The sequence below is a fragment of the Mangifera indica genome, chromosome 8 (genome assembly GCF_011075055.1).
Source record: "Mangifera indica cultivar Alphonso chromosome 8, CATAS_Mindica_2.1, whole genome shotgun sequence".
In the NCBI taxonomy this organism is placed as follows: domain Eukaryota; kingdom Viridiplantae; phylum Streptophyta; class Magnoliopsida; order Sapindales; family Anacardiaceae; genus Mangifera; species Mangifera indica.
Genome location: NC_058144.1, coordinates 7,517,080 through 7,541,472, shown reverse-complemented (window position 1 = coordinate 7,541,472; position 24,393 = coordinate 7,517,080). Strand labels below are relative to the sequence as shown.

Sequence of the window (24,393 nt, the reverse complement as noted above, 5' to 3'; positions counted from 1 at the left end):
GTCATGGCTGAGTGAACAAGAATTCAAGAGTTGAGTTAAGAAATGTTGCAACCAGCACAAGAGTATGAGAAACGACAACAAATGTTACTCAAGGAGTCCACGGATCAACGTCTCTGTCATGGCTGAGGGAACAAGAATTCAGGAGTTGAGTTAAGAAATGCTGCAACTAGCACAAGAGTATGATAAACGACAACAACTGTTACTCAAGGAGTCCTCGGATGAACGTAAAAATTTGAATGGAGGAATTAGACTTCAAAATACGAAAGTACTAACCAAAAAATAAACTACGAAACTCATAGAAGAATGATCTATAACGAGCATGGCAATATTACCGCAAGCCCGAAGAGTTTTCGGTCGTCTGTCCTACGATGGCATGAAAGCTAATAGTAAAATTAATCAGCGAATTACCATCCACAGAGGAAACGATAGAATCGAGACTATTCATGGAATCCAAAAGAGGTGTATTCGTAGTAATATTATCATCGTGGGCAAGAAGAATAAAGAACTCATCGCATCGAAAACAGAGACCCTTCTCTCTCTTAAGTTGCTGCTCAGCCAAGAATAATTTCGTTACTGGACACTGAGTTGGAGGAGATGGAAGTAATGGGGAAAGCGTAGTGTTGTTTGTTTTGGAATTTTGATCCTGTATTGGAGGATTCTGTGTAGCTGGAAAATGGGAAGGAGGGTGTCCATAAGTATACTTGTCTTATTGAATCTTTGCAAGGCATATGGCTTGATGAAGATAGAGTGGAACTTCGCGCCGCAATTGCGGCTTAAGACTTCAGACAAAATAGCTGAAAAGGAATTGAGGAGGTAGACCCACAAAATGATTAGGGATCGTCTCAAACTCTGTTTAGTAGTCCTGGACTGAAGTCCTGGGCTTTAGCTTAAACAAAGTAGCTACTAGATCTTCGAATTGAGAAGGCATATTGTAGGGCCATCCAGATAAAATGAAGCAATGGTGAATCGTTGAGTTTCTGGTGTTTGATGATAAGGGAAAACTGATTAATCTTACAGATCAAGCCTACCGAATCGGTATCATCGAAAGGCGGAACGTCCAACTTAAAAGGACCAGAGGGCATGTCGTGGCGACTGGGGAGAGGGAGTGTCATCTGGTGATGAGAGGTGCAAAAGCTAATCCAGTTGGCTTGACATGACTGCTAGGGATCGACAAAAGTTTTGCATCTGACATTGGAAATTTGCCTAAGATTCCTGGAGAGTTTGTTGTCCCAGGCAAAGTGATTATTGCACCTCAGATAAACCAGCAATAGCTTCCCTTGGTGTTGTGCTTTGGTCTCCACCATTACTTAAGCTCAGGATGAAAGCACCAAAATGATAACTAAGTAGACTATAACAAAGAAGAGGAAACATCTAATTCGAGGAATGAGGGCCTAAAAAAATAAGAGGAAAATATTTATGTAAAAGTTGAATTTTCATTATCTGTTCATTCTCTCACATTATGTTTATATTTCTCTGCAATGCACAACTGAATTGAGGTATAACTGGTATTACTCTCTTACAAGTAGTGATTAGTTAAAACAAAATTCATTAAAAACATAATCTGCAATGTCCAGTTGGACTCTCAATGTAATCCCCACTCATACTCTCGAAGCCACCCTGAAGGTTGGGCCACATGAGTGGGTCTGCTATAAGGAGACGGAGTATGATGTTGATCCCCTTCTAATGAATCTGCAATGTCTTGTTAGTTGGGCATGTTCCAACCCTATCAGCAACTACTGTGTGCAGACTTTATTCTTTTCATTTTTCGTTTGAAAACCGGTTTGGTTTGGGATCTAGTTTAAAAAATCGTTCTCCGAACCGAAAAAAAAAAACTGATAGTTTAAAATTCTCAAACCAGTATTTTTCAGATACTCTATTTTTTAAATTTGATTTGCAGTTTGGATAGCGGTTCAATTAAGATGACGGATTATTATGATCACCCCTACCAATCGCCACCCCGCAGGCCATTCTAGCTTGCAAAATGGTCAAACACATAAATGCAGCAACTGTCCAGCTCATTGTGCAGTGGCAGGGTGGCTTTCCAGTTGAAGCTATATGGGAATTCGCTGATGACTTACTGCTTTGTTTTCCTGGATTTTCCCTTGAGGATAAGGAAATTGGAGAGAGGGTATTGCTTTGGAGAAGAAAAATCAGGACAGCAACCGTTTTAACCCAGAACAATCAGAAGTCTTCACAAATGGTAAAAAATATCCAAACCAGCCCTTTCGTTTCTCTTAACAAGAGAAACAACATTAATTGAACGAACAGTAAACTGAAGGGAAAATAAATAGAAGCCGATTGTTCTAGTCCTGGTACTACTGAGCATTTTCGATTGTTTTGTTTCAGTGGCGGCAAGAATTTGATTGAAGAATTAGGCTTCAAACTATTCAATGCCTCAGTGAATTGGATATGGAATTGTTTGAAATAATATATCTCGATCGTGCCTTCAACAAAATTTTACTTCTAATATTGAATTGAATTTGGTCTAGGAATTATTCAGTTATAGATAATTAATGAAATAATAAAGAAATTTGAACAATAATAATGTATAAAAAAAAAATTAGCCCTTCATTAATTATAAGCAAAATGCATTCACATTACCAAACATATATCACTATTTATCATAATTTATAGCATACAATAAAAATTTTTATATAAAAAATATTATTCGTAAATAATAATATATCATTAAATAATTGAATAATTTTATATTAAAAATATAAAATAAGTACACGTAATAAACAGCATCTGCAATGTTATCAGTTTATATCAGGGCTGGGTCCAGATGGAGGCACAGGCTGACCTTTTGGCAGCCTCGTTGTAAGGTTCATAAACCTTGTTCCCATTGAATACTCAGCTCTGATTTTCGCAAGCTCTGCTGATAATGGCCGACCCTTAGTCACTGAAACTCCCACGAGGCAAAGAATCAGTGCTATCACCAAAATCAGCTTCTTGCATAGATTCAAGTACCCCATTGTGGAAAACCGACTATTACTTACCTGAATCTCATTGTTAAATGGTTTATATAGCATGCTGAAAGGAGGCCATGCATGAAATTAAGGTGGGCCGGCTTGTCAAGTGGGATTTTGTACAGGTAACTTATTGTTGGATGATGTTGCCGGCACACAAGTGTTAGCTCAATGCCTATATATAAAATTATACAAACACTCACTGGGCCGGCCGCTCATTTCTTTGACAATCGAAGATTTGTAATCTGCCGTATTTCTATGACAGTTTACTTTTGCGGTGTCACATCACATTGGATTAGGAGAGAAACCATTGACTTGAGTTTTTCCACCTACCGATGACCTAAGAAACAACACAAACCCATGCTTTGGCCTGTCATCTCCAAAGCCATCAAAACACTTTCCATCCACTGTTTTGAAAATCAGACCGATTAATACCGAAAATTAATTTTAAATCCGGTTAGATTTATATTAAAAAATAATTTATTTATTAACTTAATAAAATTTAATCAAAATTGATAAATCAAGTGAACCGATCCACATCAAGTTTCACCCAAATTTAGAATATTTTTAAAAAATTTAATTATTTTAGATTAAATAAGACAAATTTTTAAAGATATGTTAAAAAACATAAATTCAAAAATTAAATTAAAAAAAAATATATCTTATAACAATTAAAATATATTTTATACCCAATGACTCATAAAATTATATTTTTTTATATTATAATATAAAGATATTTTTTTTATCTAATTATTTTATTAAAATCAAATGAATAATTATAACTCTTTAGAAAAGATATATTTTTATCATCATAAGTCTGAATATTATGATTGATTTTGTTTTTTATAATTTTTTAAATTAAAATTTGTTCATTATAATTTAAATCAGTGAAACAATCAATTCGATCACTGCTCCAGTTTTAAACACATTGTTTCTATCCGTTCATTTATAATGCATACATATGCCTCCTACCTACACTGATGCATGGAATTCTGTCGGTCAGACAACAAATATACAGCTATCCACAAAGGTTAAACTCCAGAATGCACCCGCACTTACTCAACTGCTATTCAAGGATTTCAGGAGATACATGAGAGTTACTTAAACAGGTTTTACATGAGTTTTCACCAAATTCTGCATGCTATTACTAAACCTATAGGTCATTAACAGGGTTCATCTCAGAAAACTTGTGCAGAACTACTGATCATTGGCATGGTATAAATGAAGCGATTTTGGAGGCAACACCATTTCCTGCAATCAAACAATTGAAAATACAATCAATTTGAGTATACTTAAATTACATATATATAATAACTCTACATCAGAGGGGGAAAAAAAAACACTGAAACTAGAAATTTAGAAACCTGAAACATTTCTTCAGATTGAGGGAAATGAAACCCTGTTAAGCAGTTCGGCAACACTTCAGGGTTTTTCATCCAAGCTCTATGTGCTTCACTCACTTTAATCTTATATCTGAACATCTGAAATAATAAAAAAAGGGGGAGATGATTAAAGAATAAATTTTGCCTAATGTACAAATGCATGGCTCTATATGTCCTCACTCAAACAATTCTTCCATGTGCGTATAAAAGGAAAATGAAACCCCATTTCCTATAAGGTTCCAGCAGACCTAAAAGCAGAGTACAGAAACAATTTTGAGTTTTCTTACAGTTAAAATCTAGAAAAATGATAACATTAATGTTTTGCTTTAAGCATAGAATGTCATACAAAAAGATATGAAATTATATTCAAAACTGTTCTCCAACAATAACCATAGCATTATAGAAGGAAAAAGGAATCTTTTTTGCTTTCGGTATAGAATGTCATATAAAATATAAATTTATCCTCAAAACTGTTCTCCAACAAACATTGTATTGTAGCATTATAGAAGAAAAAATAAAACACGATCATTTTAGTTCATACGGTAAAATAGATAACTCTATTTTTATTAAATCTAGGCTTAACATCGCAACGTTCAACTCATTATATTTGTTATTCCAGAAAAGAAAAAGCCCCACCAAAACAACATTAAAACTTGGAGAATATAATGAGAAAATAATAATTTCCATAAAATGCAAACCTCAGAGAGAGTAATAGTTACTTCCTCAAGCTTATCTCCTTCATTGTGCACACCATTACCCTGGCACACTGGGCAGAGCACAGAAAAAATTTGGTTTGTAGATATAAGTTCTCCACCCTTTCCCACCACATTGCGCTTGACTCCATTCTTTCTTCTAGACTTTTGCTTCCCTTTTGGCCAGACTGACTGGTTCATTAATATTTCATACTCACAGAGAAGGATCCAGTGTATGCAAAGTGAAATGCAATAGCACGTTAACCAAACAAACAGTCTCATGTTACATTATATAACCTCTTGCAGAATGAAAAAAAGAACCTTACTAGCTAAATCCTACCTATAATTAATAAGGCATCATAGCTATAAATAGAGAAGCAGGACCATGTTGCTTAGATATTCTTACCCCATTCTTATTTCTACTACTGCAAACAAGTTTCCCAGTCCTCGGATTCATCAATGCTGCTACATCTTTATCAAGAAGTATCTTTTTGCTGACAGATATCACACATTCTTTCAGCTGCTATGCACTGTCGTTGCCTCAGCTCTCGCCTTATAGACTTGCTAGATATAAACCTTGTGTCTAGAAGCTGGCCATCGTATTGATCCAAAAGCAAACTTGAAGTGGCACTACCGGAGGCTGAAGCAACCTCCCCAGATGAATTAGATTGAATGCTCAAAGATTCACTTACATCCTCTGGGTCAGAAAATGATTTTTTTCTTTTCCTAGCACTAGTCTCACTACTCTCTGATTCTTCTACATGACTAGAAGAGAGTAATCGCTTCACATCATCAAACAGTCCCTGTCTACCCAAATCATAAGTATAAGCAAAAGTTACAGCAGCAAAGTCATGATCTTGAATCTTGTCTGCATACTCATCAGTAGGTCTCTCTTTCCCCAACCATTCACACCATATTTCAGAGATCTCAGTGGAATCCTTACTCTTCTGAAACATTCTAGCAGTAATTTGTCTGGCACCAATGAACCTCACTTTCAAATCAATAATTTTATTCCTATGAAACACTCCTGGAATCACCTTATCACAGTTCCCCCAATCACCATTCTTAGCATGGATTCTGATTCCACTTTCCCCATGAACCATCTCAAGCCCATCAGACCCATGTTCGTTGAGTTTGCAATTTCCAGTATATTCAACAATAGCTAGATCGTTATCATTGTTGTGACACTCCAAAAACCTATCATGTTCTAATTGTTTTTCTTTCTCACAGGAATTGTCAAAGAAAAGAACACCATCATTCAAAGGCCAAGGATTTGGTCCCAAAAGAGTATCCTTAGCTGCACATAACCCCTCAGTGTGAAGATTAGCCCTCAAATGATTAAACAACACTGAATCACTGTACATGGAGCAAGACACAAAGTGCAAAAGAGTATGAACCGCTTCCCATCTCCACGAAGCTCCACATATGCATTTCCTTGTGCTCTGAATTTGTAAGTGTGGTTCTAGCCAATTGTTCCCTTAAGCTACTAGCAGTAGTTCTAGGAAGCGCTAATTCCTTCCTAACTGCCATACAAAATATCCCGCCAAAAAGTTTAATCTCAAATTGAAAGTCTGTTCAGCTTCTTCTTCTTTTTTTCTACTGGCAGACTTCTGCTTATTCAGTACCCTCCCAAACCAGATAAAAGAAATCTGTCCAGTTCTTCCAAGATCCAAGGCATAGATGCTTCAGGAATTGAGTAAACCCTAAAGAAGAATTTCACACGTGCAACATTGAAACCCTGGATTTCAAACTCAATACAATTTAAATTCCTGAACTATCAACAACCATAAGAAACCCTACAGAACTTAGATTTCACAAGAAATTCCCAGACAACCCAAACAGGAATTCGTGAACCACGACTACCACCTATTTTCATATTTCACTACAAATTCCAAAAATTCTAAAAATTTCAATTCCTAAAACAGAAAAACAAAAACCAAAAGTAATAGTAAATCAAATATCAGATAAGAGTCTTAGAAACTCGACATATTCGTCGTGTACTCGGTATAGGTATCTTGACAAACCACCGAATCCATCCAACACCAGAGAGCGCATCGCAAGACAAGGAGAGAAGAAGAGCGTGATGCGAGCACGAATCCTCCGTTGTCATCTCCATTTGACGAAGAGAAAATAAATCGACGCTGTTTGGATAATGAGAAAGCGAGGGAAAGTTGAAAAGAATGAAAAGAATAAAAAGGTAAAAGGACTATAAAAATAGATAATGAAACTACCGTTAACCGATTTTGGCAAAGATTCTAGCGGGGGATTTTGATTTGATTAATGGCGGTTAAAAGTGGAGAATCGTTATTTAATAATTAAAAATAAAATGTTATCAATTTTTTTATGGTTAAGATTAAAAAATTAATTTTTTTTTTTTCAATAAAATTTTAAAATATTATATTTTTTCTTTTATAGGTTTTTCCTTTCCTTTTCCTCTATCTGTCATTGGTGAATTCCCTCTCCCTTTTATCCTGTTTTTTAAGCAACCTTTGCTAGTTTTCATTACAAGATGAAGATGTCTGATGACAAATCATCACCACTTGTAATAACAAAAATGTCATTTTTATCTTTATTTATTTTTGTCTAATAATAAAAATGTTGTCTTCATTATTAAAAGAAGTGATGATTTGTTATTGAATATTTTCACCTGATAATAAAAATGAAGAGAAGTCATCAAAAAAATGGAAAAAAGGAAAGAGAGATAGAACCAACCGGTGATAGTGTTAAAAAATGGAAAAAAAAATCTTAAAAAAAATATATAACATTTAAAGTTTAATTCACAAGTAAATTGTTATTTTCTAATTTTAATAAAAAATAAATAATATTAACTAATTCTATTAATTTTAACCGCTTACATATGAGTGCTTGAATTTTCAATAGATATTGATTTAGAAATACAATAAATTTTGGGTAGGGACAAGTCCTTTGGTCTTGATCAATTTAGAGAAAACAGCATGTTAAAATTAATCAATTGTTATGGTGTGAACGGAGCATAGTTATAATTTGTCATCGACAATCACGAGCCGTTGATAGTACAATTTGAGATGTTATCTATGAAAAGTGAATCCTGAAGGAGTTATGATGAACGGCTGAGGATTGATGTAACAAGTTTAAACGACAGCATCAGCAGTGATGAATGCGGATCTGTATTTTGGGTAAATGAACACTCCAGATCCCTTTGTATTATGAATAACTAATTATAAAACTATAAACCATATGTAAAAAATATTATATTTAATAATTCAATAATTTAAAAAACTATAAATTTTATTAGCTTTTGAATTATGATTTAAATAATATAATTTACAATTAGAATATTCCCTATCCCAAACATGTTGATTATTTTCTGAAGAGTAAATGACTCGTACCACCCCTAGGTTTGACTTAAAAACATTTTCTACCCTTAATTTGCATAAATAACATTTTTCATCTAAAATCAAACTCTATTTAAAAAAATCAACTAATTTTGAAGAAAAAAACAATTTTTTTTACACATAAGACCCTAATATTTTAAAAGTGACAGTTTAACTCTTAACAAAGTTTAAAACAAATCACAGGTGTAAATGTTATATTAAAAGCTATTGGATCCATATTTTTAATAGTTTGTAATATAACATTTGCACCTCTAATTTGTTACTATCTATTCAATATTTTGGAACATTCAAGTCGAGTTCCTTTTATGATCATCTGGGACAAAACCTGCTAGAGCTCCATAAAAATGAAGCTAAGACCTATGGCCAATTGTCTATCTGTAAATATATACGCAGTTCATGTACTAGTAATATAATTCTACAGTTCCATTCACATATAATTTTTCTTTTTCTTAAAGTTGAAACAACATCAACTTATGAGAAATATTCTTGAAGACAATGGCTTGATATAAAATTTAAGAATAAAAGGTAAGTATTAGTATCAAGGCATTGTACAAGGAATGTATAACAATGGAAGATCGTAAGTTACCAGACCAACAATAAGAGCATCCAAGCACACACCCAATGATGAATAGTTGCAGAAAATCGTCCATGGAAAAGTGAGCTGCACTAAAGATGGCTGAGCTTATGACGACTGCTTGTTCCCAGTTAAATGTGGTGGCAAGAGATGTTAATAAAAACCCTCTGTAAACAGCTTCTTCCATTACGGGAGTGATGATGCAAGTAACAAGGACACTAGCAGTTTTTGATATGTTGCTGCTTAGAAGAATCTCCTTCATTATGTAATTGCTGTCAGCCTATAAATACCACATAAGAGAAAATTAGTTGGAGAAGTCTAGATATCCACATTTTGTGAACCCATTCTTCTAGTAATCAACATGTCTAAGGTAGCAAATTTGAGTCATATGCACCAAAAAAATGCTACATGATGCAGGATTAGACTAAAGTAAAGCTTTTTTGGTGCACATAATTAAAGTTAAGAACACAAGATGAATTTTCCTAGCACACATGACGACTATGTCTTCACTCTGCAATTCTTCCCATGAATATTTCAGTAGAGCTACTAAAACTTTCTTTTAGTAAATTGAAGGATCTTTCCCCACATACATATTAGAGCTGAACTCATTCAAAGCATCATGATAGAAATAATGACTGGGCCAAGATTTTGATGTAAATCCCTCAATTCCTTTGAACACCCAAAAGCTCCAAAAAAATAGTTTTACTTAAAATTCTTCAACTTTTTATCTTTCATCTCTAATTATGACAGACAGTTTACTGTCACCACTTCAATAATATCTCAAGTCTATACAGAAAGATATTACTCAGTTTGAACCTCTATTATTAAGCCTCGCAGTCAATACAAAATATTTTCAAACTCTTAGAGGACCTTAAGTTAGTAGTCCTTGCTGCATAACATAATCACAAGAAAGCTTCATCCTCCATTCCATTTAGTGGACAACATCAGCTGCTCTTGTAAAAAAATATACTGGAGGGATCAAAGGGGAAAAAAATTCTTTATACAAACCTTTACGCCAAACAATCTGTCAGCAACGAACAATGTAGAGAAAACCAACAGAATAAGAAATCCAATACCCAGTGCAGATGCCAGTAACCAGTTCCGCTCTTCTGATAACTTTTTAACTTTGAACAAAGTTAAAAGATCATACTGCGGCTTAATGGTCCTGCTTAGTAAGAACATAGCTCCAATAAGTTCTAAGGTCTGGAAAACAAGCAAGGAAAGAGCCTGCACTGAAGATAAGGTCAAAGATCAATGTGCAGGTTAATGAATATGATTGTCTATGCATATCAACATCTATAAGAGAATGACGTTCAACTCTGTTTCATTAAGGGTAAACATTAGGGGCTCTAGATCAAGTTCACCACAACAGTAGGGTTAGAAGAAATCTTATAATATATATATCAATGTTTTTGATAAAGAAGTAAATGCTAAGATCATTTGGAGAAACTTCTCCAAAATCTTCTTGGTCAGAAATGACATCCAAGAAATGAAAGTTAGTTCATTTATGCTGTCTCAAACTAAGTTTTGAGATCAAAGTATATAAAAGGAAATAAAAATAAATAAAGACAGAATATTATGGGCAGATATAAAAGACCACAAGGTAGCACATGATCACACAAAGGAGATCACAAGATTAAGACTCCACCACGAAAAAGAGCCAAGCTTATGAAAAGAAGATCAACTGTTTCAAGGCAAGCTCATCTTAAATTAAGCATTTGAAGACTCTCAATCATTAACCTCACATCGAAATGAAAGAAGCAAATACATAATGAAATCTGGTTACAAGACAGAAACCCTCTTCTAAATGAGTGAAAGCTTCAGTAACATGATAACTTCCTATATTACAGTAAATATATGCCACCATAGAACGCAGAATATGCAAACTGAGTCTAAGAATTACACCCACTTGAGTCCGCGGCGCAAGAACAGGTTGATTCAATACATACGAAGCAATAGACAAGCCTCCATAACCCAAAGGAATATGTAAATTGAGCAAATAAATAGCCATAGTGACCCATAAACTGTCACTCTCCCATGGAATATCTGATGACAACACAGAAAAGCCCTGTTCAAACATATAACAATAAGTATCACTTCCAAAATTTTATAAAAAGACATCATCATACAGAAGAGATGAATTAAACGCTAAAACATTAATATAAAATTCGGTTCTATATCTTGTCCACCATCACAAAACTCTAAAGTAACCCTACTTGACTACATTAGATAAAAATCCATAGGCAGTGAATAAACAAAATAAACCCACCAACCATTTTGATATAATCTCCATGAGTAAAGTACTGTATTTCAAAAGTTTTAAAAGATCTAAACTTCGGGTGAGCTTAAACAAACACAAAACTGAATGAAACAAATTACACCCACCAAGCACTTAATGAACAGATTACTGTTACTTTATACCTCCACGTCCGTAACATTTAAACTTGGGTCACTATCATAATACTAAAACCCAAAATATTGCTTCCCAGAAGGCAATAAAGCAGCGTAAACATGGATGCAGAGTGAATATACCTTAATTGGTTGTTCTTTTATTTCACTTTTGATGCAACAGCACTTGAGTGAGGCCTTGGAGCTAAATTTAAAGTTGAATTTGGAGAAACAGAAAGCACTATTTGGAGATAACAACGGAGCAGTTGGTTGTTTATTACAATCCCTGGAAAATTTTGGCGAGGGAGGATAGAATGGACGAGCCACGGTTGGCCAACGCGCCACAATCATTTCTCTTTACCGTCCCTCTCTTTTTCGGTTGTTTAAGTACTAAAAATGGGAGAACATAACTCTCCAACCCCTGATGTTTCTCAAATGATAATTCTGATAGAAATTATGACATTTTTAATCAAAATCACGACTAATGTTGTAAAAATTCATCACTCACCCCCCCCTGAACGCTAGTAACTCCGTTAAGAATAAAGGGGTAACAATATATTTTCCAATTTCTTAAGAAGATGAACAAAGATAATTACTTTCTTTTAAGAACCATGTACGAATCACAACAATTATGAAGCCCATGCACATCTCTACCAAACCAGGCAGGCAGTTACAGAGATCAAATCTACGATTAAGCCAAATCAAACCAAATTCCATCAAGAAAAGAAACAAAAACTACTCATAGTTTACTTAGTATAAGAGTGGATACAATCTCAACCGAGTCCAAACACTTTTTGTCTTGAGTATGACCTGAATGAAAAATGATTGTGTTGATTCCAACCCATGAGGGAAACTCTGGTTATGCTCTTCTCTGTCATTATCTATTGCTACTATTATGCTCTATATCGCTTCGGCACCTTCTTTGTTCCACCAATTCTTCATTAGTTAGCATCATTTCTTAGATGATGGAAATGATTCTCAGGTTGATATTCTAAATATTATTTTAAATATAAGTTTTCAAAAGATCCGATAAGAATATCTTATACAAACCTAGTTCGATGGCACCATATGCGGTTGTTTGTTTAATTAATTGTAACATCGGTGAATCACTCCGACAACAATGTAACAGAATATGTATGTAAACAATATTGTAATAAAAACAATGAATATGGAAGATATTTGTATTGATAATTTTCTAGAATACAGATATCAGTTCACAGTTTCAATGTTTCTCCCAATACAAATATTACAAAGGTAATTAACACTAACAGATGCTAACGCCCCACAATTAACACAAAATTTGACTAAATTCGTAGCAGCACATAACAACTCCAGCTTTCGAGAGGCTGGTCTCTCCACACTCTAATTCTTTTTCATTCCTTGTTCTTCTGCCCTCCAGTGCTTCCCCCCAAGTCTATATCTTTTCCTATTGCCTTCCCAGTTGACCTTCTTTCTTGGTTTGCCATTTTTGGTTAAGACATTCTGGGTGTCATTTTAAACATTTGCGTCTTTGTTATCTCTTTTTCTGTTAATGCCAGTTCTGTCTCTGAATCCTACTCTGTTTTTTCCTGTCTTCCTTCTATTTCCTGCAGGTTTTCTTTTGCCAACAACTGTCTGCCATTTGTTTCATCTTGAATACTGCCACCTGTCCTCTCTTCAGCTCCATTTTTCCTTTGTCTCTTCACATGCACTTTACTCCTAACAATATCTCATCTGTATGAATTATACAGGTACTACAAAGGTTGAAAAGGAAAAGAAATGTACAATATACCATTTCCTCATCCAGCTTAATGAAATGCACATTATATTATTCACATTCAAAAAATAGGATATGGGTTTTTCAAAGAACAAATAAATTTTTCATCATTCAAAATCCATAGCATTGATTGAGACAGAATCTATATAAGAAGATAAATTACACCAACTCAAAGTTGGTCAGAAGCTTGTCCACCTTAAACCTTCAAATTGAAATGCATCCTGATCTGGACTGACAGGAATTAGATAGTAAGACTTCCATTTCCTTCATCTGAGTTTGAGGTTGAACCCTTGTCACCTGTTTGCCTAATCAGTGTAAAGGGAAAAATGAGGAACGAGGATGAAGAAAGAAACATAATAATAATGACAAACGAAGTCAGGAGATTTATGCTTTAAAACTAAAAATTTAAGAACAGAGAGAAATACTAAAATTGAATGACTAGCTAAAGATGAGGCAAGAAACCAATGGCACAGACATTGGTTTCAACAAGTGAAATAACCAGTGCAAACAAGTGCATAAGTTTATTTTTCTTACCCTCAGTTGCTACCCTTTTGCAAGGGCCAGTGAAGAATGAGGCTGCTTCTATTAACTAAGTTCCTGAAAATGAAATCAGATAAAAATGCCAACATGAGCATGCAGCTACAAAGCACAGAATGAGGCATTGCAGGAAACTGACTTGGAATTTGCAATTAAGAGTTATAGTGTCGATATCAAGAAGTAGTGATATATTCAAGTCAAGGACATGAGAAAAGAAACGCATGAATTAGAAGCGATGGTGATTGACTGAGCTACAGTAAATATCATGACAGCATTTTATGAAAATATAGGCCTGTATTAAGCAGTTTGGTTGAGAGAAAGATAAAGAAATTCTACCTTCTCAGTAATTCTGATAGTTCACACATCAGATTTAGATCCATAAACAGGGTCTCCAACCACATAGGTCGGTGGGTGAAAAGAATTCCTCAGGAGTGGAACCCTATCAGGAGCATACTCATCATCTCTATCATAGTATCGATCTGGTCCGAGCACTTTGAGTACCATGGCCAAGAGAAAAGATAGTCCCTGCAAGTTAAAGGCATGGGTGAACTGCAACATAAGAACCAAAGAGACGTAAAAGTTAATGCTAGAAATTTAAACAATTATCATGTTAGATCTAGAAACTATAAACATTTTTTTTTCTTCTTTTAGGAAAGATTGAGCAACGAAACAGATAGATCCCTACCTAATCTCTGTCTCCATCAAGTTCAACCTGACATCTCTAACTATGGCTAAAAAAATGTTTGCCAAGTGAGACAAAAGGAAAAAAGTGTTTTACCAAAAAACTCAAAAAAAAAAAAAATGTAGATAGAGAATTTCCAACCATATAGCATACAAACCAAATACCCTTACGCATGACATATTATTATTGTTCACTATCTTTTTCCACCTCGTCTAAAAGACATCCCAAATTAGTATCATTAGTAAAAACACAAAGGCAGACGTAGCAAATATAATTCCTGCAGAAAACATTGACCAAGGAAAGCAATACTACAGGACCTAATAAAACACGAATAACACTTTTGGGAACTATGAATGTGGTTTGTGCAAATCATTGCCAAATGGGACATCACATACAATTAAAAATTTTAAATGTGTACTGCAGCTTTCACATATACTCAGTAATTTGTACAGCTAGGACATCGTTAAAAAAATTCAAACTTGTCTACTGATCCTGCTAAGTCCTACTAAATTAATAGCCAAGACTCATTCACTAAACAATTGTCACCAACAAAAACATGTAAGAAGGGAGGCAGAGAAAGCGGGATACCTGCACAGAGACAAATGACAAGCCTATCCAAACGCAGAATTGAAAATTTAACCTGATGAAATCTACAAATTGAGTAAAACTCCTACTCAGATCCTCTGGAAAGTCCTGGGGCAAAGGGTTGGAATATATGAACCAGACCTCACAAGTTTATTCCAAAAAAAAAAGAATTACACACTTAAATTGTCTGCAAACGCCATGAGGGATCAATAAAATTCAAATCAATGAATGTTTAAATATGTGATACCTCCTCCCAATCAGGGTTCAGAAATACATCAGCAGTCACCACAGCCTCCAGCATAAGAAACAAAATGACAAAGAACATGTACTGTACACAGTTAAGGTCAACAATAAATTCATTACATCGGATTCTAGAAAGTACACCTCCATATAAGCAATAGTGAGAGTCAGATTCACTTAATATGTGAAATACATCAAAGGAACAATAAAAAATTAAATCCCCGTATGCATAAATAAGACCTTTACTTGAGCATAAAAGAAAATTCATATATATGATGATACATATATAAAAGGATTCTAAATAAAGGCAGCAACCATTAACAGTTTCTGCAGCAATATGACCTAAGCATGTGACGACACACAAAGTGACCCCAATGCCAAGTAAAGTGTAAATAAACCTGCAACACAAGCAAAAAATAATTGCTAAAAGTTTAATCCATAAATAATAAAATTCTTTTACAATCATTGTATACAAAAATAAATAAATAAAGAAAAAAAGTCCCCGAATAAAACTATAACCAATAAGAAGTATCTAGAACCAACAACCCACACATTTCTGATTTATAATGCCTCACAAATACAACTCACACAAATCCAAACCAACTTCTTAATTACCACTGTCAATTCTTTAGAAGAAAGAGCTCCAATATATGAAATCTAACAAAAGTACAATTGAAAAGGTCTGCTTTTGCACATTTTATTGGAGAGAGGCAACGAAACAAGTTTTAAAAAAGAAGTCTATTTGGTCCCCCTAATTCTTACCCCACTGAAACTTCTATCACAATGTGGGAGACTCAAATAAAAAATAAAGAAAGTCTCATTTTTAATAAAATTGAGTAAAATGAGTGGTATATAAGTATGTGTATTGGACTTTAACACAAGCCAATTGGTTTTGTATAATACGGGTTTTGATCTCCACACTTATAACCCTAATATATATTCTGACATGGTATTAGAGCACAAACTAAACAGCAGGCCTAACAACCTAAAGTGTTTCTGAATATAAGTGATAATTCACCTAACCAAAAATCAACTAAGTCAAACGGCGAATCTAACAACCTATGATGATTGCATTTGAGCGAGGGTGTTGGAGACTCAAATAAAAAAGAAAGATTTGTGTAATACGGGTTTCGATCTCCGTACTTATAGGTCTAATATATATTCCGACACACAAGAGGAAATTTAGTCTACATAAAATGCACAATAAACTTAAACATTTATTAACCAACAAGAATTTAAATCCCTTATTAAAACATATACAAACACGAACTACAGAAACCAGTGGAACAAAAGTCAGGAAAATTTCCATTTGTTTGCTTAGAATACTAAGAGAATTATCAAATTGTAGCTTCATATTAGCTTAGGATATCCTTCTCAACTTCCAAATAGTAAAAATTCAATACAAATTAACTCAAAGAATCACATAGCCAAAAACAAAAGCAATCTTCCAATTCTAAGAAGTACAATCACCAAACCCAGATAATAAGACATCCACCAAATCAGAAATAAGTTTCCCAGAAACTAAACACACACAAATGAAAAATCCTTTAAAAAAAAAAAAAAAACCTTACCATGGAGCTGGGCCATCATATTCATCACCAAAGGGTAATTCATCCATGTGTTTCTGCCAAACCCTAATCAGCCATAATGCATACAAAATCATAGCAATTCCTACCATCCCCATCACTGAATTCACCATCTTTAATAACGACTGTATGCAACTTCTGACGACCCTTGCCATTTCTCGTTGCCCAAAAATTCTAACCTAAATGACAAAATGATGTTAACAAACGGGAATCGAGCAAAAGAAATGCACAAAAAAATTAACCAAGGTTCAAGAGTAAGCGAAGAAAAGAGTCTTTGGAGTATGGACCAGAGTCAGCAGCAACACTTATTCGTAGCTGAATAATTTCATCCAAAAAGTCTTTGGGGTGATTTTGTGGTTTTCCAAACCTTGCGGGTCATGTGGATGCAACACCCAACGTGTGTAGTTAGGGTTAGATTCGAATCGAATCTATTCGAGCTCGAACGAGCCAGTCCTATATAAGCTCGAGCTACTCGTCAAATTTGTCAATTAATAATTTTAATACAAAATAACATCGTTTCAATTAATATGTATTAAAATGAGGTCATTTTAATAATAAAATAGTTAAAAATTCGAACTCAAAATAAGTCGAGCTAAATTTGAGCTGAGTTTGAACCTAGCTTCCATGAGCTCAAACTCAAACTTTACTATATACAAACTGAATCAACCTCAATTCAATTCGAATCTAATCTTACGTATGGTTGTGGGGGGTTTTATGAAAGTTTTAATTTCAGGGTTTTATGATTTTTTAATTTTCTTATTGTAGGGTCTTTTAGACATATAATTTCAATTTTTCAGTTCAATTTCCTGAATAAAAGCATGTTTTATGAAAGTCATCTATTTTTGTTTTTATTTTTGTTTTTTAATTAGAAAATGGCTTAATACATAAAAGAAAAAGGTATAAGTTCAAGTCAAATCGAGTCATTAATTTGAATATAATAAAGTCATAAAATAGAATTATCAATTTAAGTCAAAAATTCAAATAAAACTAAACTGAATACTTTCTAATTTGAATTTAGTTTAGTTTAAAAAATTAATAAAATTTTTTAATTTGAATTTTTTATTAAATGATATAACAAAAAAATATAATTTAAAAAATTCGGTACGAAATTTGAAAAATATCATTTTATACAAACAACTAAAAACAATACAAAATTTAGAAATATCAATTTACCACAATATAGTAAAATATCAATTTTTTATAACAAACAAATTTTATTTGAGTTAGATGGATAATTTAACCACACTAAATAAGTAAAACATTAAATCTAGTGATTAGTAACTATTCTTACACCAAAAAATTAAAATTTTAATTTTGATGTATTGGATGTCAAATATTAAATTTAAGCCCTCCACTTGAAAATGTCAAGTACTTAGTCACTCAAGCTGCCGTGGGCAATAATTTTTATTTATTTGCAAATGTGACATTAGTCCTCCTAATCTACCACAATCATAAAATCTGTTGCGCTGTCAACTTGTAACCACCATTTTCCATTTCCCAAACCAAACATTTTTAAGGTTCCGTTCTTTAAAGTCCAACAGACAACTTGTCATCTAAGTTTTACTCTAATCTCAAAAATATATATATATATATGACAGTTAAAAAATTCAAATATTCTCTTATAAATTAATTTTTTTTAAATTTTTTATTAGAAGTAATGATAAAATCTTTATTTTACACAAAATCTTAAAAATTTTATTTATTTTTTCTCTTAGTTTAAAAAACTAATAATTTTTTCTATAATTAAAATTTAAAAACTGTATTTTACCCCTTAAGGTTTCAACTTTTCAGACAACCTCTCTCTCTCCAACAATCGACAACCTCCGGTTGTCTCTCTCCCTTCTTTCGGTCTCATTCTTGTTTGGAAAATCCAAAGTTTGTCTGGATAAACTCATCTTTGTTGATTCCAGATGATTCAACAAAGATGAGAAATCATCTTCAGTTTCATTGTTGATTCCATAAATCACTCAAAGATTTGGTCTTGCTGTTGATTCTAGAAATTGCTTGAATATCTAATTTTATTGTTGATTCGATCTTATCATCACTTTGGTCTCATTGTTGCTCGATAAAGATAATTTCTTGTCTATATCGATTTATCTATAATCTACGAAGATGAAAATTGTTTAGATAAATTCTCTTCGTTCAGATGAAGTTTTATTTTTTCAGATGAGGATGAGATTGGAAGAAGAAAGAAAGACGGCTAGAGGGTGTCGGGGTGTCGGTTGCTAGAGAGGGAGACATTGCCTAAAAGTTGAAACCCTAGAAGCGTATAATATAGTTTTTCAAAGTTTATTCATAAAGAAAAATATTAGTTTTTTAAACTAAAAAGGAGTAATAAAATAAATTTTTAGAATTTAATATAAAATAATAATTTTACTTATGTTTTTAATTAAAATTTTAAGCAAAATTATTCTATAGATAAATATTTAAGTTTTTTAATTCTCATAAATATATTTTTAAAATTACTTTAAAACCTGAGAGGGAACAGTGCTTTAGCCTCCCTTAAATTATCTTTAATACTCCAGCGCATAATTCCAAAACCCATTTATCACATGGCCACCTAGAGCAGAGAAAGCCTTCCTTCCTTTCGTGTGTGTGTGTGTGTATACATGTAGAGGCCAAAATACTTACTCCTTACCAAGGTCTACTAAAACCTGTGTTACCCACTAACTTTAAAAAGTTTAAATATTTATTTATAAATAATTTTTTATTAAAAATTTTAGTTAAATTTATAGATAAAAATATTATTTAATTAAAAATTTAAAAATAAATATTTGTCATAATTTCTCTTTCAATTCAAAATTCTCATAATTTTCTCCAATCATTTTTTTTTAAATTTAAAAAATAACTATTTTTCACCTAGATTTTTTCTTCTTTGGGGATGATTTTTTCTGATCGTCGACTGAACCTTCTCTTCTTCTTGTCCTTTCGCTAGTTACCTACTTCCATCTTTCATCTAAGATGAAGACTGTCATCTTCATCTCAAAAGAAGAGAAGATCTTTGTCTCTTTGCTAAGACGAAAACCTTAGTTTTTGTCTAAGATAGAGATGATGGTCTTCATCTCCGATAAAGGTAAAATTGGTATAAGAAAAGTCGATTGGTGAAGGAGAAGAAAGAGAAAAAGTCGGTCGATAGACAAAAAGAGTGAGTAGTTGAAAGAAAAAAAAATCAGAGAAAAATGGTGAGATTTCAAACTTTGAAAAAAAATTTAGAGAAAAATTATGAGTTTTAAAATTAAGAGAGCAAAATATTATAAAAGTTTAGCCTTTTTAAATTTTTTATAAAATAATGATTTTATTCTTAATTTTGACTAAATTTTTTAATCAAAAAATTATTTATAAATAAGTATTTGAGTTTTTAAAAAGGGAGAAGGACTATTTCCCACCTAACTTTTGATGCATTTTCAAAATGCCATCTACGGCAGATGAAAATCCATTTTTCCCATCCATGAGCAAACTGCCGTCTAATTTTTCAGTTAGGAATAGGGGCAAAATCGTCATTTGCTATTTAAAACCTTAAAACTTTAAAATTTTACAGTTTCCCCCCTCCAAGTTTTAAAAACTAAGAACTAACCCATCCTCAAAGTTTAAAAAGTTTAGATTTCACCCATGACGTTTGCTTCCTTCTCCGACCACCACCGACGGTCGACGCATTCGACCGATCTCCCATCTCTGACTACAAAGGACGACCTTTCGTCGCCCAAATCTGGACGATGAAGCGTCGTCTAGATCTGGAAGAACAGACGAAGGATGACGCGACGAGCGATGAAGAGAGAAGAAGAGAGACCTTCGTCGAGCGATCTCCCAGATCTGGACGACGAGCGACGAAGAGAGGTCTCTTCGTCGCATTGTGCGATGAAAAATCTCCGTCTCTTCGTCGCACCACCGCCGTCGCATCAGGAGAAGGAGGAGGCCGGTGACGACACCGGAGAAAATGTCGAGAGATGAAGTTGAAGAATGAGGGTGAAATGCTAGTTTTGAAAGTTATGGGGGGCGACTGTATTTTGAAAAATATGAAAACCCTAGGTTTGGGGGTGAAAATGTTAGTTTTTAAAGTTTAAAAACTTTAGATAAGGTAAAAATGTTAGTTTTTAAAACCTAAGGGGGGTGAATGGTAAAACCCTCATATCAATTTTGAGAGATTAAATTGAGGGGTATTTTTGTTATTTCATCTAACAAGGGTAAAATAAATATTTTACCCTTATACAAACAAATATCATCCATTTTAATAGCTCATGAGTGGGAAAAATGAATTTTTATTTGCTATGAGTGACATTTTGAAAATGTATCAAAATTAGGTGGAAAATAGTCCTTCCCCCTTTTAAAAATTATTTAATAATAATTTAGGTTTTCAAACTTAGCCGTGTGTGTAAATAGTAAGTATCTGACGCAAAGCCTTGACCCTATAGCTTCTGTCTTAACTAGTCAATGAAAAGAAACACTACACATTTATCTAAAACACATTTTAATATTACTGCTTTCTCGGGTTTGTCCGCTTTTGCTGCGAAATTGACGGAGTTCGTGTGGGGTTTTGGTGGTGCCCCTGCTCCTTCACTTCACCAACAAAACTAATCAACACAATGCAGTTCCGCCGCAGTTTCAGGCAAGTCATGAAGTTGTTCCTTCTGTTGGCGTTCAAATCTCTGGTGGTGTCCGCCAGCATTAAACACCTTGTCACAGACCCACATTGGAAACCCGCTACCGCCACCTGGTACGGTGACCCCGAAGGCGACGGTAGTGACGGTAGGTCCCGCATTATACCTTTACAGTTTTTTCTCTTAAACATTTTTTCTCTGCTGTTAGTGCTGTGAGTTTGACTCAGAGTGAGCTGGGTCAACTCGGCTGGTTAAATCACAACGTTGAGCTTTCTCATAGCCTAACAAATTATTGACGTTTGGTGCAGGAGGGGCATGTGGGTATGGTTCATTGGTGGACGTAAAGCCGCTGAGGGCCAGAGTGGGTTCGGTGAGTCCAATTCTTTTCAAGAAAGGAGAGGGGTGTGGGGCATGTTACAAAGTGAAGTGCTTGGACAAAAGCATTTGCTCAAGAAGGGCAGTCACCATAATTGTAACCGACGAGTGCCCGGGTGGATACTGCTCCAATGGCCACACCCACTTTGATCTCAGCGGTGCAGCCTTTGGTCGCATGGCCATAGCTGGTGAGGGTCCCCAGCTCCGAAACCGAGGAGAGCTCTCAGTCATCTACAGGCGGTATTTCTCTCTTTTACTTTGTTCTAACGGCTGGCTGGCTTCGCAGTCATCTACTTCCTCATAAAGATATGTTTATTTTAGTTGTAAATTGTTGTTATTAATTAATTCAGGACGCCGTGTAAATATCCTGGAAAGAACATAGCCTTTCATGTGAATGAAGGTTCGACTGATTACTGGCTGTCCATTCTGGTGGAATTTGAAGATGGAGATGGAGATGTGGGATCAATGCATATAAGAGAAGTAAGATTTATCTTTCTTCTCTTTTTCTTTTTTCAGTGTTAAATGTCCCTAGTGAAATAATTGAGAGATCCCCCCATATCAAAAAAGCGTGAAGAAATATCATGCTTTGAAGTAAAAAGTGCTGCATTTTCACATTTATCAACAAACATATTGCCCTTGTTTAACTTTTACAGACGAATTATTTGTAAGTAAGAGCTCATAATGATGCTGTCCTGAGCTTAATGGCGCCAATGTGCAATGGGCTTAAAAGCACTGTTGGCCGAAGCTTTTACTTCCCTCCACCAGCCATTTTCTGGACCCATTTCCATGTGCTCTTTGATCCAAAAAGTTGTCTATATATTTAATTAGAAACTGATTTTAATTTCTCAAAAATGGCAGGCAAGTTCCAGCCAGTGGTTGCAGATGAATCATGTATGGGGAGCAACCTGGTGTATTATTGGGGGACCCTTGAAGGGACCATTCTCAGTGAAGATAGCAACACTTTCAACAGGAAGAGCTCTCTCTGCAAGGGATGTAATTCCAAGGAACTGGTCTCCAAAAGCAACTTACACATCTCGCCTCAATTTCAACTTCTAATAACTAGTCTTTCTCTTTTGGGTTTTTTTTAAAACACATTTCTCAGGAAAGAAAAGTAGCTATTGGACAGCATCCAATGCTCTTTCTTTTCTTTTTTTTTTCAACTTCATTTGGTGCCATTCTTAGTGTGCAAGTGGGTATTGTAGATATTGTAGCCCTCTCAAAAGGAGAGAGAGCGTACAAGAATAGTATATGTAATAGTAATGTAACATTGTGGACCCTGTGTTTGTTTCTAATGAATTTAGGCTTTTAGCATCGACTTGTTGTGTTGTGTTTGGACACAACACAAGGTGAGGTTGCGGAGCCTTGTCCTCTGTTTTCTGCAGCTGAAGCAAAATTAATTGGTCTCCACTTGGCACGGTATTATTATCATTATGATTGAGTGTTCCAAATTCAATTATAAAACCTAGATGCTTTTGTCGATAACTCATGTAACTATGTAAGGTGAGAAAATTTTGGGATTTAAGCGTTTAACTGATACATTTTCTACTTAGCCCCTAAAGTTTTGGCCCAAAAAACCTTTTTATTTCGTGATAGATATAAATCACATTCTGTTCAATCAAAATCAAACGTCGAAGGGCAAAGTTATCATTTTTATTTCTTAAAATTAAAAAAGAAAAAAGGGCAACATCACTTGGAATTAGACGAAGGAGGGTGGATGGGATAAGAAAGTAAGCAATCAGCCAAGCACAACCAGTCAAATAAGGGTCATGTGCTTCGAAAAAGCAAGAATCCTTCCAAAGAAGCTCTTTATGGGTACCTTGGCTCCAGTGTGTTGAATGATCCTTTGAAACTGAGCAGAAATCTCTGGCTTCGAACGCGAGTGACTTCTTGGTGCTCTTATTAGCACAAATTGATTTATGAAGTTGCTATATTGGGCAAGTTCGGGTTTCCTTTATTCATTAATCGTTTTCGACAAAACCTGGCAACATATTTTCTTCTATTTATTTTAGCAACTCCATATAGTATGGACCTGCTTAGGAAACAACTATGCGAATCTGCATTGGCCTCTTGGACTTTGAAAAGGCAACAACATCCCTTCTTGACGAAGTTTTGCATAATTTGGTTAGTTATAAGTCAACTGAAATGACAAGTCTAGATTATCCCACCACTTGTTCACGACAAACCTTTGGGCTATGACCAAATATAATGAAGAGAGATGATCACAATAACAAATTGTGTCAAGATAATGACTGGAAGGTGATGTTTACTAGAGATTGTGGTGGTCAAGGAGGCGGGCGGTGAAGGAGTATTGGTGTAGAGGTGGAAAGAGACTCAAAATTGACGATGATGATGAGAGGATTTGTGGTAGAAATATTGACGTTGTTTGGGATGGTACTTTGAGAGAGAGAGAGAAAAAATTAAATTTGTCCTGAAACAAAATTTGATTATTAAGGTTTTTATAATTATTACCTCTACTATTCTTCATTATTTATATCATTTTATTTTATTTTTTTCATACTAATTTTGTTAATAAAATATTCTAATTAGAAAGGGGTGTTACACTGAGCCATTTTTATTAACAAAGTTTAATTTAAATAAAAAAAATATGATTTACGTCACAAATAAGTGAAAAAATGTTTTTTGGTCAAACAACTATAA

At 34.2% G+C, this 24,393-nt stretch overlaps 4 protein-coding genes across 6 annotated transcripts; 1 reads left to right on the top strand and 3 right to left on the bottom strand.

The window, feature by feature from the left end:
* Window positions 1-4,000: 4,000 nt before the first annotated feature.
* Window positions 4,001-7,263, bottom strand: LOC123222599. Its single transcript, XM_044645450.1, has 3 exons — window positions 5,050-7,263; window positions 4,334-4,450; window positions 4,001-4,220 (listed from the first exon to the last, which is right to left on the bottom strand). Exon 1 carries the CDS (start codon window positions 6,405-6,407, stop codon window positions 5,520-5,522), a length of 888 nt encoding a protein of 295 aa, XP_044501385.1. The 5' UTR covers window positions 6,408-7,263; the 3' UTR covers window positions 4,001-4,220; window positions 4,334-4,450; window positions 5,050-5,519.
* Window positions 7,264-8,816: 1,553 nt separating this feature from the next.
* LOC123223848 lies at window positions 8,817-11,761 on the bottom strand. Its single transcript, XM_044647260.1, has 4 exons — window positions 11,524-11,761; window positions 10,901-11,059; window positions 10,000-10,218; window positions 8,817-9,271 (listed from the first exon to the last, which is right to left on the bottom strand). The coding sequence occupies exons 1-4, from the start codon at window positions 11,728-11,730 to the stop codon at window positions 8,930-8,932; spliced, it is 927 nt and encodes a 308-aa protein (XP_044503195.1). The 5' UTR covers window positions 11,731-11,761; the 3' UTR covers window positions 8,817-8,929.
* Window positions 11,762-12,542: 781 nt separating this feature from the next.
* On the bottom strand, window positions 12,543-17,130 carry LOC123223849 (tetraspanin-19-like). Of its 3 annotated transcripts, XM_044647262.1 has the most exons (8): window positions 17,053-17,130; window positions 16,751-16,944; window positions 15,478-15,577; window positions 15,187-15,267; window positions 14,943-15,047; window positions 14,009-14,221; window positions 13,670-13,732; window positions 12,543-13,440 (listed from the first exon to the last, which is right to left on the bottom strand). In XM_044647262.1, exons 2-6 carry the CDS (start codon window positions 16,918-16,920, stop codon window positions 14,030-14,032), a joined length of 648 nt encoding a protein of 215 aa, XP_044503197.1. In that variant the 5' UTR covers window positions 16,921-16,944; window positions 17,053-17,130; the 3' UTR covers window positions 12,543-13,440; window positions 13,670-13,732; window positions 14,009-14,029. The 3 variants fall into 3 exon arrangements, with proteins under 3 accessions (XP_044503197.1, XP_044503196.1, XP_044503198.1); XM_044647261.1 differs by lacking the exon at window positions 17,053-17,130 and having other exon boundaries at window positions 16,751-17,046; XM_044647263.1 differs by lacking the exon at window positions 17,053-17,130 and having other exon boundaries at window positions 14,009-14,197; window positions 16,751-17,046.
* A 4,032-nt stretch (window positions 17,131-21,162) lies between these two features.
* Window positions 21,163-23,163, top strand: LOC123222670 (expansin-B3-like). The gene is made up of 4 exons (XM_044645565.1): window positions 21,163-21,508; window positions 21,669-21,975; window positions 22,086-22,215; window positions 22,594-23,163. Exons 1-4 carry the CDS (start codon window positions 21,346-21,348, stop codon window positions 22,789-22,791), a joined length of 798 nt encoding a protein of 265 aa, XP_044501500.1. The 5' UTR covers window positions 21,163-21,345; the 3' UTR covers window positions 22,792-23,163.
* The last annotated feature ends 1,230 nt before the right edge of the window (window positions 23,164-24,393 follow it).